Source organism: Leishmania martiniquensis, chromosome 22 (assembly GCF_017916325.1).
Source record: "Leishmania martiniquensis isolate LSCM1 chromosome 22, whole genome shotgun sequence".
Classification (NCBI taxonomy): Eukaryota; Euglenozoa; class Kinetoplastea; order Trypanosomatida; family Trypanosomatidae; genus Leishmania; species Leishmania martiniquensis.
The window spans coordinates 375,001-388,356 of NC_090157.1; the positions used below are offsets into that span (position 1 = coordinate 375,001).

Sequence of the window (13,356 nt, forward strand, 5' to 3'; positions counted from 1 at the left end):
GGGGAGGTGACATACGGGGACTCTCGCCTCGCAGGTGATGAGAAGTGGCGGTGACAGCGCGTCAGAGAGCGGGTCGGCAGTCAATTCTGGGCACGGGTTGCTTCTTGTTTCACCTACATGCGTAGGTGAACTCTTCTCTATGCCTCTCATCGGTTCTATACACCGAATGCGTTACCGGTGCGCTCCTCACTGCTCGGCTCGCCTTAGCGTTTTTTTTTTCGTCCCGTGCCCCCCCCTTTTTTTTTTAATGTTTGAGCGACAGGATGAAAAGAGGAGGCGCCGTCGAAGACGACGAAACGGCGCCGGCGTTCGATTTGGCCGCAAAGCACGCGAAGCTCGCACGCCATGGAGGTCTACCGCCGCATTGCAGAGCGCGTGCGTGGCGCACTCTGGGCGCATCACCGGCGCCTCATGCCGGAGCGGCAGTTTCACCGTCTTCTCGCGTATGTGTACAATAACAAATATGAGTATCAGATCCGGCTCGACCGCATGTCTGTCGTAGGCCGCGCGTGGGCTGGCCGCGTCGAGGTGATGACAACGCCCAGCGGCTTTCTCAAGCGGGTGCGCGTCAACCCCGCCGTTGAGGACCTGCCCCCGGCCCAGCAACAGAAGCTTGTGCTTGCCGCGTACACCGACGCTTGCCAGCAAGGCCGTGCGCTCATGGAGCAGGCAGAGCTGAAGGTGTACAAACAATTTTTGAAGGATCTGAAGCCAATCATACTCGGCATTCGAGACAACCCGGAGTTCTACACTGTCCCAGAAGACTCGATCGAGACGCTGGGCGGCGTGCTTCGCCGCGACGAGGTGCCGCTCGACGGCGCTGCTTCAGAAAGTGCTCCTCGCCGAGTGCACCGTACCATCCCGATGGCTAAGGCTCAGCAACCCGTTGACGAGGTCCGCCGTCGCCATGCCTGGGAGGACCAGTGGCTTGCAAGCAAGCAGGGCCAGCGTTGGGCTCACAGTCTACGCGGCAAGGAGTACTTCACACGGCACGGCCCGCAGTACCGGCCGCGTGGTGCGCCTGGCGCGAAGGTGCGGGCGCTTCCATTCGAGCTGCTGGCTCCCTACACGCCGATGGATGAGGGTCACCTACTCAGAAAGAACTGGATGGCGTACATGGATAACAAGCACGTTGCTGAGTCGCTCTGGACGCGCGCAAAGGTTGCGGATCGGGAGAAGCAGCTGCGGCAGCTGCAGGAGCGGGGTCTGGCGTGGCATCGCCCCATCAACGAGGATGCCGCGCAGCGTTGGTAGGAAGGGATCGGGGCATTTCTTCATGTTTCCTTGCCCGTCCGCTGCATACCGTTTCGTTCTCGGCCGCGGCTTGGGCGTCTGCAACGGAGGGAAAAAAAAGGGAGTGCGACCGCCTTCTCTCTGCCTGGCTGCTTCATTTCTGTGTCTGTGTGTGTGTGTGTGTGTGTCTGTATGCGAGTGTGTGTGTATGTATGTGTGTGTGTTTGGGGAGGGGGGCGGGAGGGCTTCCTCCGAACGCGCGCGTCGCTGCGCTCGTCTGTTTCGTTTTGGTTTGCTCTCTTCACTCCTTCTCTCTCTCCCTGAGGCTCTTTCTGAAGCGCCGTGCCACGGGGGGAACCCAAAGTGCGCTAATGGGCACCATGGCAGCCGCACCCGCGTCTTCCTCCTTTTATACAGCCTCACTCATCCACTCCCTTCACTGATTCTCCGACGCCCACCCCCCACCCCTCCCCTCTTCTCTTTCTCGCCTCTGTCTTCGTGTACGTGACGCATACATGTCACCCCCTCCCTGCACCTATCCTGCAGAGATTCTCGCCCGTTCATGAGGTGACCCAGACCCCATTTGTTTCGCTCTCTTTTCGCTCAGCCTGCCTTGCGCTTGCTTGGTAGATACGGTCTCTCTGCTCCAACCCTCTCTCTCTTCTGGGAAGGAGAGGGGCAGAGCTCTAGTACTCTACGAGAAGGTGCATGTCCGCACTTCGCCGTGAACCGTGCCGCGTGGCTGCGCGCTCGTTGCGAGAACGGGGGACCTGCGTGCCTGTGCTCTAGATTTTACACACACATATATATATAATTTCTCTTGATGAAGACATAGAGAAGGGGAGGCTTGTGGTTTCACACGCACTCACACACACACACGCCTTCCCTGCCACCTTATACGCCCGTTGCATCCATCTTATCGGTTCGGTGGCGCATCGAGCAGTCTTTCGTTGTCCTCGCTTTCCCCTTTCTGACCTTGACACCTTCTTTCCGTGGTTTTGTGCGGCACATGTCGGCGGGCTGCCGTTCCTCTGACCGCCACTGCTCCTTCACCTACCGAGTTGCTCTTCTTGCACCCCCCGTGCGCCATCACCTCTACCCATCTACTGTCTCGCTACGAATCTTCTGCAGTGCTGTGCGTTGGTCGCGTTGGTGTGCCTGCGTGTGTGTATCTCCTTTGCGAGGAGCTCATCTCACCATCCTCCCCCCTCACACACACACACGCACACGCTCACAGCACCTGGCCCTTTTCCCACGACTGTCTCTCTCTCTCTCGCCTTCGGAATCTCTAGGGTGCCACCCGCTTATTCCCTACGCCCTCTCGTGTGCCTTTCGCGTTGCTTCGCTCCTCCTGTCTGTCTTCCCTGACGGACACGGCGGTCTGCCGATCCCGCGCACGCACACAGATTGACTGACTGACAGGTGTACAGGCAGTGGCGCGACAGCCTGCTGTTGCCGGGGCCGCAGGTGCTAGGCGTTGCCGTCTTCCACCTCTCTCGCTCCTTGAGCTTGCGGCCCCCTTCCTTCCCCTCCCCCTCCCCTTCTGCAGAGCCATGACGGATATCGCAATCGGCTCGTCTTCGTCGTCTTCTAGCAGTGGCAGCAGCGCTGCTGGCCGGGGGACGAAGTTGCTGGGGGATGCCGTGGGGCTGGACGGCACTGATGGTGGGAGCGAACGCCATGACGCCCGTTGCAGCGCAACCCGCTCACGTGGCGGCGTTGGGGGAGACAGCAGTGGGCCAAAGCAGATGGCGGTGGGCGAGAGCGGATCAGCGCCCTCACTGAGCGAGGGGAAGAGGACGCACAGACCACCACCGCCGAACGCCCGCGCGGCAGGGTCGCCGCAGCGTCAGGCCATCGGCGAGCTTGTCGGCGCTTTGCCGAGCCGTGAGTCGATCCTGCCGGTGAGGACGGCACCGTCGTCCGACGGCGCGTCACGCCCAGCGGCGGAGAGCGAGCGCACCAGTGGCGGAGTGGGCGAGCGGAGACCCCAGGCCTCGCTACTGGAGGGTGATGCAAGAGCAGGTGGGCCTACTGCGGTCGCCGGTGGTGCACCCGCGACCCGGTGGCTAGAGGGACGAATGCATCTGATGTGTCACGCCTTTGCCGGGACGGAGAGGTCATCACCGCTGCGCGGGACTGCGCAGACGGAGCTGGCACCCGGCAGTGCTGAGCGCAACGCCGCCACTGAGGTGTCTCCCGGCACGGGAGCACGCGGTGCCCGCTGTGGCCCGCTTGGGATGCTCGTGCTGGGGCCCCTCTCTGGTGATGGCGCCCGGGGGGTGATGGACACCCGACCACACTGCGATCGGGCGCTACGGTATGCACGCGTGAAGAGCAGCACGTCGACACTGCCGCTGCGGTCGCCTGACTTGGCGAGTTGCGCGTCTCTCTCGCACGCGGCGGGACGGCGTGCGCCGCTGAGCGAGGCAGGGGTGACATCCGTGGCGTCCTCCGACCGCTACGGTCGTGATGAGGACCACCACCGTCACTGCAGCCGCTGGGGACGGTCCCATTCCGACCATCTCGCCGTCGGCGCCGCGGACGACGACGAGGGCGCCGCCCGCGGATCGCACGGTGCTCCTGAGGTGGACGGTGCGCGGCCGCCGTTGCAGGCGCCGGCGCTGCTTCACCCACCGTTGCTCTTGGCGCAGACGCTGCCGCTTGCGTGCCACAGGCTGCGGAGCAACAGCGACAGCGCGAGGGAGCGCCGCTCGTGCGAGGCCCAGCGGGCCGACGAGACGCGGCAGGCGCTCGGCGCATCACGAGGGTCATCGACGGCGCCATCTCCAGTAGCTTCGCGCTGTCTCGGGGTGAGATCGCCGCTGTCCGCGCCGCTGTCACCTCAGAGCACCGTCGGGGGGCCCGGTGGGGATGAGAGAGAGGATGAGAACGGCTTGGCAAGAACTCGGTGGCGCAGCACGGGTCCTGAGATGACGGAGCTGGCCGCGCGGCGGCTTCCTGTAGCCACACCAACGGAGGGGGCTGTGGGGTGCCGTGGTAGCGGTGGTGATGGTGGTGCCGCGACCGTCGCTGACGGAAGCCCTCCCCCGCTCCCACCTGCCGCATGGCGAGCTAGCGGTCGCGTGGCGCTCCAGGCTGCAGCTTCTGAGGCGGCCGCTGCCCGAACGGCTCGCGTCTCGATGCCGCCTGCTAGGGGGTATGTCGAGGGTGAAGAATCCTTCGTCGAAATCTCTTTAAGGGACAGCGCTGCTCGCACTCAAGAGGTGGACGTGGCACGCCGGGGTGCCGCACCGTGGGTCGATCGTTCACGCAACGCGCCGCAGCAGCAGGGACGAGCGTCGGGTCTGTGGCGCCGTCAGGGGTGTGTCGTTCGCCGCGCAGTTGGTGAGACCGCCGCGCCGTTGTCTTCTTCGCCGGTCGCCACGCACTCCCCGCTGCGCTCGGCGGTGCAGCAAGTGACCGAGCGCGACGACGGCCACCCGCCGCCGTCACGCCGCGGGGATGGCAGGGCGGCAGCAAGCCCGTTCACAGGTGGTGTCAACCTTGTGCGTTGGGTGCCCAGCTCTGTTGGCAGGGAGGTCGGCCTGTCTGGGACTCTGCTGACACCGCCCTCCGTGCGCAAAGCTTCTGGGTTGCGCGCGCGTGTGCCTCCCGCGCACGTCCGCAGCACGAGCATCACTAGCACCTCGGGCACTGCGAGCGATGGTGGTGGCTGCGAGGCACCCTATATGGTGGCAGTCCCGCTCGTATCGCTCCCCCATCGCACCTTTCCCCCTTTCCCTGAGGGTGGTGGGTCGACTGTGCTCTCGGTGGTGCAAAGTTGTGCGCCAGGAGCCCCTGTGTCGGAAGCGAAGCGTGCCAGTGCACGAGCATGTCGAGGCGAGGCGGCGCCACCCCGCTCTCGCGTGCAGCTGACAATGATCACATCGCCAGATGAAGGGTGCGGGGCGGGCTGGGCTGAGCGTGAGCTCAGCCTGGGAGGCGCCGCGCGTTTCGGCCTAGATGATAAGAGCACCGCTGCCGGATGGCATGAGGAGGGCAATGCTGGCGAGGGATTTCTATTGTCCCATGGCGATGCACGCCGAGCTGGAAGGGCTGTGGCGCTGAAGCACCCTTACCCGCTGCCGGGCTTCTCCAGCGGGCAGCGTGCACCATTGCCAGCGCATTTGGCGGAGTTGGCCCCGCGGGATGCCGTGTTGAGCAGCTCTGCGAGGATGGCTGAGCTGGACGGCGCGGAGGACGACCGAGAGCCGCTAATAAAGACGCACGCGTGGCGGCCCCTTACGTCTTTGGACGTCGTGCCCGGCGACATCTGCTGGCTCGACACCCTGAGCGATTGCCAGAGCCGCTGGTGCGCAGACGAAGCGCATCGGCGTGGACAAGGGCCACGGGGTCCGCGGGCGTCGCAGAGGCCGGTGGCAGTGGCCGGTGCGCCGTCTAGGCGTCATGGAACGGCGCCGGCCGGCTGCCCTCGGAGCGACCCGCGTGACCGTGGGCCGTCGACGGAGCCGGCGCGTCTTGCTTCATTCGTGCCGCTGGCGGTCGGGGAGCGTACTGCAACTACGAGGCGTGTCGGCGCCGCCTTCGATGGTGTTGGGGGCCTCCTCCCCGGCTCTCCGTTGACGCCTGGCTACGCTGTCGTGTGCGGCCCTCGCCTGCTTGCCACCCGGGTGCTGGAGGCGCGCGAGACCCTCTTGGGAGCCCCTGGCGCCGCTGCAGGTGCAACAGCAACGGGCGTGCATCCTTCCGCGCCGCCTGGTGCGCCAACGCCACATGGTGGTAGTCGCGCCATGCCGGCAGTGGGGGCTGCGGGTGCCGCTGCTGCTTCTGCCAGTGGCGGCGTACCGTCGCGGTCCTTCCCCTCGCTGCCGAGGCCAGCGCACGCTCACGCTGCCTCGGCGGAGCGGAGTGCGGATGTCGGCGCGATGCCGGCGGCGATGGCCGATGCCGCGCCGTGGAGTCTGTGCCTGAGCGGGTCGCCGGATGCCGAGGAGCCACGGCGGCGCTGTGCGGCACTGCTTCCGCAGCCGGCGCGAGGGCAACGGCACCTGCACAGGCAAGCAGGCTTGTCAGTGCGCACGCCGCCCTATCCAGTGGCGCGACGCGCTCCATTTGGATTCGCGGCCGGCGCTCTTGGAAGGGCCGCATCTGCGCCGGCCGTGCAACGATCGCCCGACGGGCGCCCGCGAAGCTGTCACCTGGGGACGTCGCCTTCTGCAGCGGACGCCTCTGAGCCAGTCCGCGGGACGCGCCGCCACCAGCGCGTGGGGAGGCGCCTCTGCCACGCTGCAGCGGAGGAGGGGCGTAGCGCAGCCGTTTGGGTGCGCAGCAGCCCGGCCGTTGCTGCGCCGCTGAAGCGCCCGTCTACGCCATTGGGCCCGACTGCCAGGGCGCCCTCGGCACCTCACGCGACCTCGAAAGATACCGCCCCGGGCTATCATGGCGGCATTCCGTCGCCCAGGCATCGCTCCGTCATCCACCCCGCCGGCGCAGGAGCGAGGGCCAGTGAACGCATGCTCTCAACCGCAGCGCGGCGCAGTGGGGCGGGGGCTGGGAATGCCGACCTGAGTGATGGCACGCCTGCCTCGCGTGGAATACGCGAGTCGCACGCAGTGGCCCGACAGCGCCTTCTTCAGGAGGAGGCCTTCCACCGCCGCCATATTCGGATGCACGAGGATCATCTTTTCGCGGTGGAAGTGACGGAGCTCAATTACAAGCGTGCCGTGGAATATGCTTGCCAAGGGTCAGCCTCCGGCGCGGTAACGGCACATCCTGGATTCGGCGAGCCCCCGGAGGCTCTCGTGACGACTGATTGCGACGGAGAGCCGCTGGTGGGCCTCCAGCAGGTGCGCCGCGCTCAGGCTGCCTTGTCGGCAGCGCTGAGCGACCTGGCGAAAGAGCTCGCTGCACTATCGCCGTAGAGCTCTAGGCCACGGATGCAGCGCATGGCGGTTGGTGCGGCGCCGGCCAGCGCTCAGTGGCGAGAGGCTCCTGCGTTTTGCTTTCGGCGCGGTGGGAATCTTCTCCCCTGCCCTGCGGCTGCTCCCTTTCCTCTCTCACTCTCTCGTCCTTCTGTGCCCTCTCTTGCCGATTGCGGCTGCACTTGGCAATACAGCGCCCCGCGAATCCGCTGCCGTCTCGCCAGCTCCGGTCGGTACGCGCGTACGGGCTGGGCGACGCCGATGAGTGCGATACGCGTTGCCGGCCGCCGCGCCGTACGTCTTGGCGCTGTGGCGCCCCCGAAGCCCACGCGCCTTCGACACACCTCCTCACACCGTCAGCAACTGTGCATGTGCGTACGCGTCCGCGGCTGTGAGCATGCGCGTGCTGCTGCAGGCCGCCCTCGCGGCCCGTCGCCTCTGTGCTTGCCGCACGCCCTTCTCTCTGCCGACTCCCCTCCCACTTCTCCTCCACACCTCTCTCGATGCGTCTGTGACCCGGCCTACGCCACGCGGCTTCCCGCCGTGCGCCCTGACCCTCACCCACACACGCACACGCACGCCTCAGACATACAAAAAGTGCGCCATCGCTCTCCCCACTACCGATTCTCTTCCCTCCGCCGACGCCCTTCGCCCCCTTTAACACCCCCATCTCCGGTGCTGCCCTCTCTCGCTGACAGCTGTACGAGCGTACCCCCTCGCCCCGCGTGCGCGCATACCTTCCACGAGTCCCCCTGTGAAGGAGCACCATGAAGATGAGCCGTGCGAGTGTGCTTGCGACGCTGCTGGCGTGCGTCGTGGCTGTGCTTGCGCTGACCGCGTGCGCTGAGCCACAAGCGTTGGCTGCTGGAGTAACTCCGCTTGCAACGCCGCCGCCGCCGCCCTCGAAAGCAGCTATTTCGAAGGTCTACTGCAGCAGCGCCGACTCCACCGAGTGGACGGAGATCAACATTACCGCGTCCTCGCCGGGCAAGAACAGCGCCGACTCCACCGAGTGGACGGAGATCAACGTCACCCTGCCGTCAGTGGACAACAGGAGCGCCGACTCCACCGAGTGGACGGAGATCAACATTACCGCGTCCTCGCCGGGCAAGAACAGCGCCGACTCCACCGAGTGGACGGAGATCAACGTCACCCTGCCGTCAGTGGACAACAGGAGCGCCGACTCCACCGAGTGGACGGAGATCAACGTCACTCTGTCTTAGCCTGGCAAGAGGAGCGCCGATACAACGGAGTTGCCTGAGAGCGAGAGTACGGCTTCACGGTAGCGTGGCAGCAGGTGCAGCGCTAGACGCTGTTGAAGCGGACCCGGTGACGGGCAATATCCGTTGCGGTCGACGGTGCTGCGTTGACAAGTTTCACTGGAGGTAGCCATCGCGAGAGTGAGTAAGTGCTTTACGGCGCAGGACGTCAGACGCAATGCTGACAAATGAGCTGCCTCGTGGGTACCTTGAAGCAGTTGCCGGCGCGGTAGCGCTGCATTGACGCTGGTGGGACGAATTAGACGCCGAGGCTACACCGGAGGTCGCGTTGCATTGAGGCGAGAACTTCCACGGAAAGCGACGTGATGCCTTCATCAGGCTCAGCATACCGATGATGTTGTGCACGCGTGAAGCGCGCCGTCCACCCACGCACGTTTTGCGCCCACAGGGGAGCGTGTGTGCCAAGGCGGAAAGAGGAAGGCGACGCAGAGCCTGCCAGACGCATGGCCTGAGTGTAGACCTTGCGCCTCTACGGACTCTGCTGCAGCCGTGGCGCAGCGGAGGCTTGTGTGCTGTGGCTGTAGGTGCGCATGCGCCCGTCGTACCGCGCGGCGTCTAGCGGAACAGTACACAACGGCAATGTGCGGTGCATTTATTCTTTTTTCATTGTGGGGAGTCTTTTTGTATTTCTCTTTTGCATTGCATACACCTGAGCTTCGGCTCACGGCTGACGTCTGCCACCCACCGGCCGCGGTACGAGCGACCAGTGCCCACTCTGCGCGGGACGCCGAGAGCCTTTAGTGCCTTTTTCGCGCCTTCTCTTGAGGAGAAAGGTGGCGGATGGCGTTTGCGTCGTGACGCCGCATCGGTAGACGGCTGCGCCACGTAAACTTCACTTCCCATAGGAGTCGGCAAACGGTCCCAAGGGGGGAGCGGTGCGGCAGTTGTTGTACAGCTGGATGTAAAAAAAATGCGATGATGGTTCGTTTTGGCTGGTAAGGCGTATGGCACGTTGCGCTTTCAGGTACGGGCGCAGAAGGGCGCAGCCTGCTGTGCTTTAAAGGATATGCCAGGGTCATTGCATGCAGAGGGTACGGCGGCGATGCAATGGGCTTCTGGAAACGGCTGCTACCGCATTGGTGTCTGCAGCACCAAGGGGGCCCATGCTGCTGTCGGCAAATCAGCTCCGCGAGAGTGTAAGCCCCTCTGCCGCGCTTCCGTCCATCGTCAAGTATAGGGAAGGCGAGCGGGGATCTCTTGTGCGAAGAAGAGGCCCAACGCATTCTGTGAATCTTGGCGCGTTTGGCGCGACTTCGCGGCTGTTTCCTCCCCGTCGTCGACGACGCCGAGAACGCTTTCCTCCAGTGTTTTGCTGCCATCTCTTTCCTCTTCAATTTTGTTGCTATCCCACACACACACACACAGATGCACACACATGCAGATATGCGAGTTCACTACAGAGCACGGCGAACTTCGAGAGGGTGTTGTGCGGTGGCGACAGCCATTGAAGCAGTCCTCCGCGGAACGGTGTAGACACGTGGGATGGACGCACTCTTCTGTGTGAAGTGTCGAGTGAGCGACGAAAAGGGTTTGGGGACTCGTGGGCGCGGGCGATCTTCTTATCCGCTCCGACGCCAGCGCTTGCTGCTTCATGATGAACGTGCGCTGCGGAGAAGCTCCACCTCGTACAGTGCACTGTCAGAAAGGGCTACAGTGGCAACGGATGTAACAGTTGGCGTAACGTGGCGGCGCAGCTTTTCTCTTTTCCACCGCTTCTCACGTAGAGTCGAGCCGAATAAGGAAACGCCGGAGGGAGGGGGGAGTCGAACTGTGCGAAGGCGATCCCCTTAGCCCCCCCTCCTCTCCCCAGGGGGGAGGGCGTCTTCAGTGTCTGCTGGTGCTCTCTTTTTTTTCGACAGTTGGCGCTGCACAACCGCCCGCTGATGTCTGTCCTTGTCCCCCGGCCAGCCAGCCCAATGTGGCGTGGCCCTCACCATGCGACGCGGAAAGGGTGCTCGCTTGCTCATCACCCCTACTTCGGTGCAGTGAGCCGTGCGTCCCTTGCTCCCCATGCGACGGGTCACACTGCAGCGATGGCGAGTCGTCTTGCGCGGGGAGCGATGCCGTACGCGGCGAATTCGTTTGGACTCCTCGTCCGGATTTGCGATTCGGTCGGCGCGTGCCACGTTGGGAAGACGAGATGGCGGGGTTGCTGCCGGTAAAGGCCGCCCCACGGCGCTTTGTGGCCTTTGTCGTCCCCCTAAAAGAGCGTGTGTTTTTGTCGGGGTACCCGCCGGCTGCCGCGCTTGCCCAATCCCCCGGGCTTCAGGCTCTTCCTCACGGGGGAAGCAAAGGCCGCACTGTTCAGTGCCAGCGCCGCCCTTAGAGGGGGCTCGTGGGGTGCTGTTCCTGCCCCACACCCCCGCCATTCTCAATGGCTACTGCACCTCGAGAGCAACTCTCTCAGTGGACGGGGATGCTGTTGAGGTGGTGAGCGCGACTCGGCCAGAGGCGCGGAGCATTTTGCGGTAGTGTGGCAGAGACATGCCGACGCCGCTCACCTCGACGGTCTCCGGATGCCGCGCGAGGCGCAAAAGTGCCATCCGCTGACGACAGACCTCGTGCGGATGGGAAGGCTGAGCCTTGCCTTGTCCTAAGCGAGCGCATCACGGGTGTGGCTCTCTCAGGGAGGGGGGGACTTGTGCGCGGCGTAAAAGCTTTCGCTGTGTCCAAGATGGAAGGGTGCCGCATCCATCTCGCTTTACGCGACGACAAACAGCTGCGCAGCCGGCCCCACGTGCCTCAGCTTCACGTGGAAGCATGTACCGATACTGTTCCCATTGGCAGATCCACTCCGTCACCGATTCGTACGCGTGCCGAAAGACGACGAGTACTTCCGGCTGTGGGCGCTGCCGTCCGTGTCGCGCACTGGAGCGTGGCTGTGAGCTACGATGTGTTCTCCTCGGCAATCGTGGGCAGGGCTACCCCCGTGATGGCAGTAGCCTTGAATGACGACGGTATCTTGCGGGCTGCAGAAGAAGCTCGTTAGGACGAGCTGGTATCAGCTGCGTCTCGCATCGCTGACCTGCGCACAGAGGAAACCCTCCACGCATCGCCGGAGCTTGAGCTGCCCGCACGCGTGGAGGACACCGAACTGCTCAGTTGGGCTGCCGAGCCGAAGACGTCCTATGCCGTTTGCGGAAGAGTTCGCGTGAGTGGGAACGGAGAGATCGATGTGCCACCACGCCAAATGGGTTTGAGAACGGACTGTGGTGTGCCACCGTGCCTGTCGCGAGCACCGAAGCGGAAGCGCTCCGTCGGGCTTTCCCGAGAAGGAGCGCGCAGCGACGCAGCAGCAGATGTGGGTAGACAAGCTAGCTGATGCGACACCTCGGTTCGCAAAGACGAGCGTGCGAGTGACTTTTTGACCTCGCAACGAGGCGCACTCTGAGCCGCGAGCGGTGGAGCTCGTGCTCTATTTTTTCACAATGCCGAGTTGCTGTAATCCTGCCGGCACGGTGTCGCGTCTTGTTGGCGAGTTCGACCCGTACCCTGGGTCGTCTCGCATCCGATCGTATGGGTGTGCGAGTGCCGTGTGGCGTCGTCAATGATGAGTGGCAGACCTTTTCACGCGCTTCTGCGAGGGCCGGAGAGGCGCCACACTTCACCATCGCCGGCGGAGGGAAATCGGTGCGATGTGGAGTGCGGGTCTGGTTCATGTTGAGTCGCAGCAACTCCTCGAACGAAAGACGACTGCGGTCTCAGTGGGAGCGCCGTTGAGCGCAAATGCCCCGGCGAGACTCCCCTTTTCCCCTCCCCCCCCCCACCGGTCGCCAGAGCACCGAAAGCTCGCTCCGTCCCTCTCCCTGCTCGCCGATCCTTGAGCGGGGCCAACCGCCCCCCTTCACCCTTCCTCTCCTCTTGTGAAGAAGGTTGGGGTAGCGAAGATTGCCGGCCAACACTCGAGACATTCGGCCAGCGCCACACCGCATCTTCATCCCGGGGTATATGCACATACATACATATATATATATACATATATGTATGTATGTATCTACTGTGGTGCACTCGTGCGTTTCCTTGAACCTTTTTTTATTTTCTGCCCCCTTCCCTTCCACATCAACACACACACACACACCTACACATACTCAGTACTTCACGCGCGTGTAGGATGCCGAAGCCAGCCCCTCGGTACAATATCGGGTTGCGCCCTGCCCCGAAGCGGCAGAATGTTGGCGGCCAGTTCCTCGCGACACAGAAACACTACGCGCGTGCGCTGTGGTATAAGCGTCAGTACTCCTCTGCTCGTCCGTTTGCGATCCAAAAGCATATGGGCAGCACCCCGCGTATCCTGCTGGACCGCACACTGTGGCGTTCCCTCTGGATCACCAAGGCGAATCTACCCGATGTCAACCGCTGGGAGAAAGTGGTGAACAGCCAGCGTGTGACAGAGGATCGCTGGGCTTTGGTGGAGGAGGACGGCGTCATGTATCAGGTGAACTGGAAGATGTACTGCGAGCGACTTGAGACGGAGCTGCAGAAAGCGCAGGATCAGCTGCCTCAGTATAGCTTCATGATGAAGGCTGTCCCGTCTGCATGGAAGAAGCTGGACATTGAACTGAGCGTTCTCCGAGGCCTATCCGTGCGAGAGGCCATGGCGCAGTGCAAGCTCTCTACACGTAAGGGCCACATGGCTGTCTTTCGGGCCCTAGAGCTAGCGCAGCAAGGGGCGGAGGGCAAGGGGCTCGACAAGGAGCGCCTGCGCATCGCCTACATCACCTGCATGCCGGGGCCGACAGACAAACAGGTGGACATTCGCAGTCGTGGCTACTACGCGTGGAAGACAAAAAAGTCTTCCCATCTCCTCCTCACCCTTGCCGAAGATTCCGACATGCTGCTGCCAGACCGCACGGCGATCCCGTACGCGTCGCTTATGACAATGAAACGTGCTGGGCTGCGGACGGAGCCGACCGTGCTGGATGTGCCTGCCATCACTGCTGAAGGTATTTAGCGACGGC

The 13,356-nt window shown here is 63.6% G+C and overlaps 3 protein-coding genes across 3 annotated transcripts; all 3 read left to right on the forward strand.

The window, feature by feature from the left end:
• Positions 1-345: 345 nt before the first annotated feature.
• LSCM1_02927 (uncharacterized protein) lies at positions 346-1,254 on the forward strand (the record flags this gene model as incomplete). Its single annotated transcript, XM_067320487.1, has 1 exon — positions 346-1,254. The coding sequence occupies one exon, from the start codon at positions 346-348 to the stop codon at positions 1,252-1,254; it is 909 nt and encodes a 302-aa protein (XP_067178799.1).
• A 1,532-nt stretch (positions 1,255-2,786) lies between these two features.
• LSCM1_02928 (uncharacterized protein) lies at positions 2,787-7,118 on the forward strand (the record flags this gene model as incomplete). The annotated part of the gene is made up of 1 exon (XM_067320488.1): positions 2,787-7,118. One exon carries the CDS (start codon positions 2,787-2,789, stop codon positions 7,116-7,118), a length of 4,332 nt encoding a protein of 1,443 aa, XP_067178800.1.
• A 5,391-nt stretch (positions 7,119-12,509) lies between these two features.
• On the forward strand, positions 12,510-13,349 carry LSCM1_02929 (uncharacterized protein; the record flags this gene model as incomplete). The annotated part of the gene is made up of 1 exon (XM_067320489.1): positions 12,510-13,349. The coding sequence occupies one exon, from the start codon at positions 12,510-12,512 to the stop codon at positions 13,347-13,349; it is 840 nt and encodes a 279-aa protein (XP_067178801.1).
• Positions 13,350-13,356: the final 7 nt, after the last annotated feature.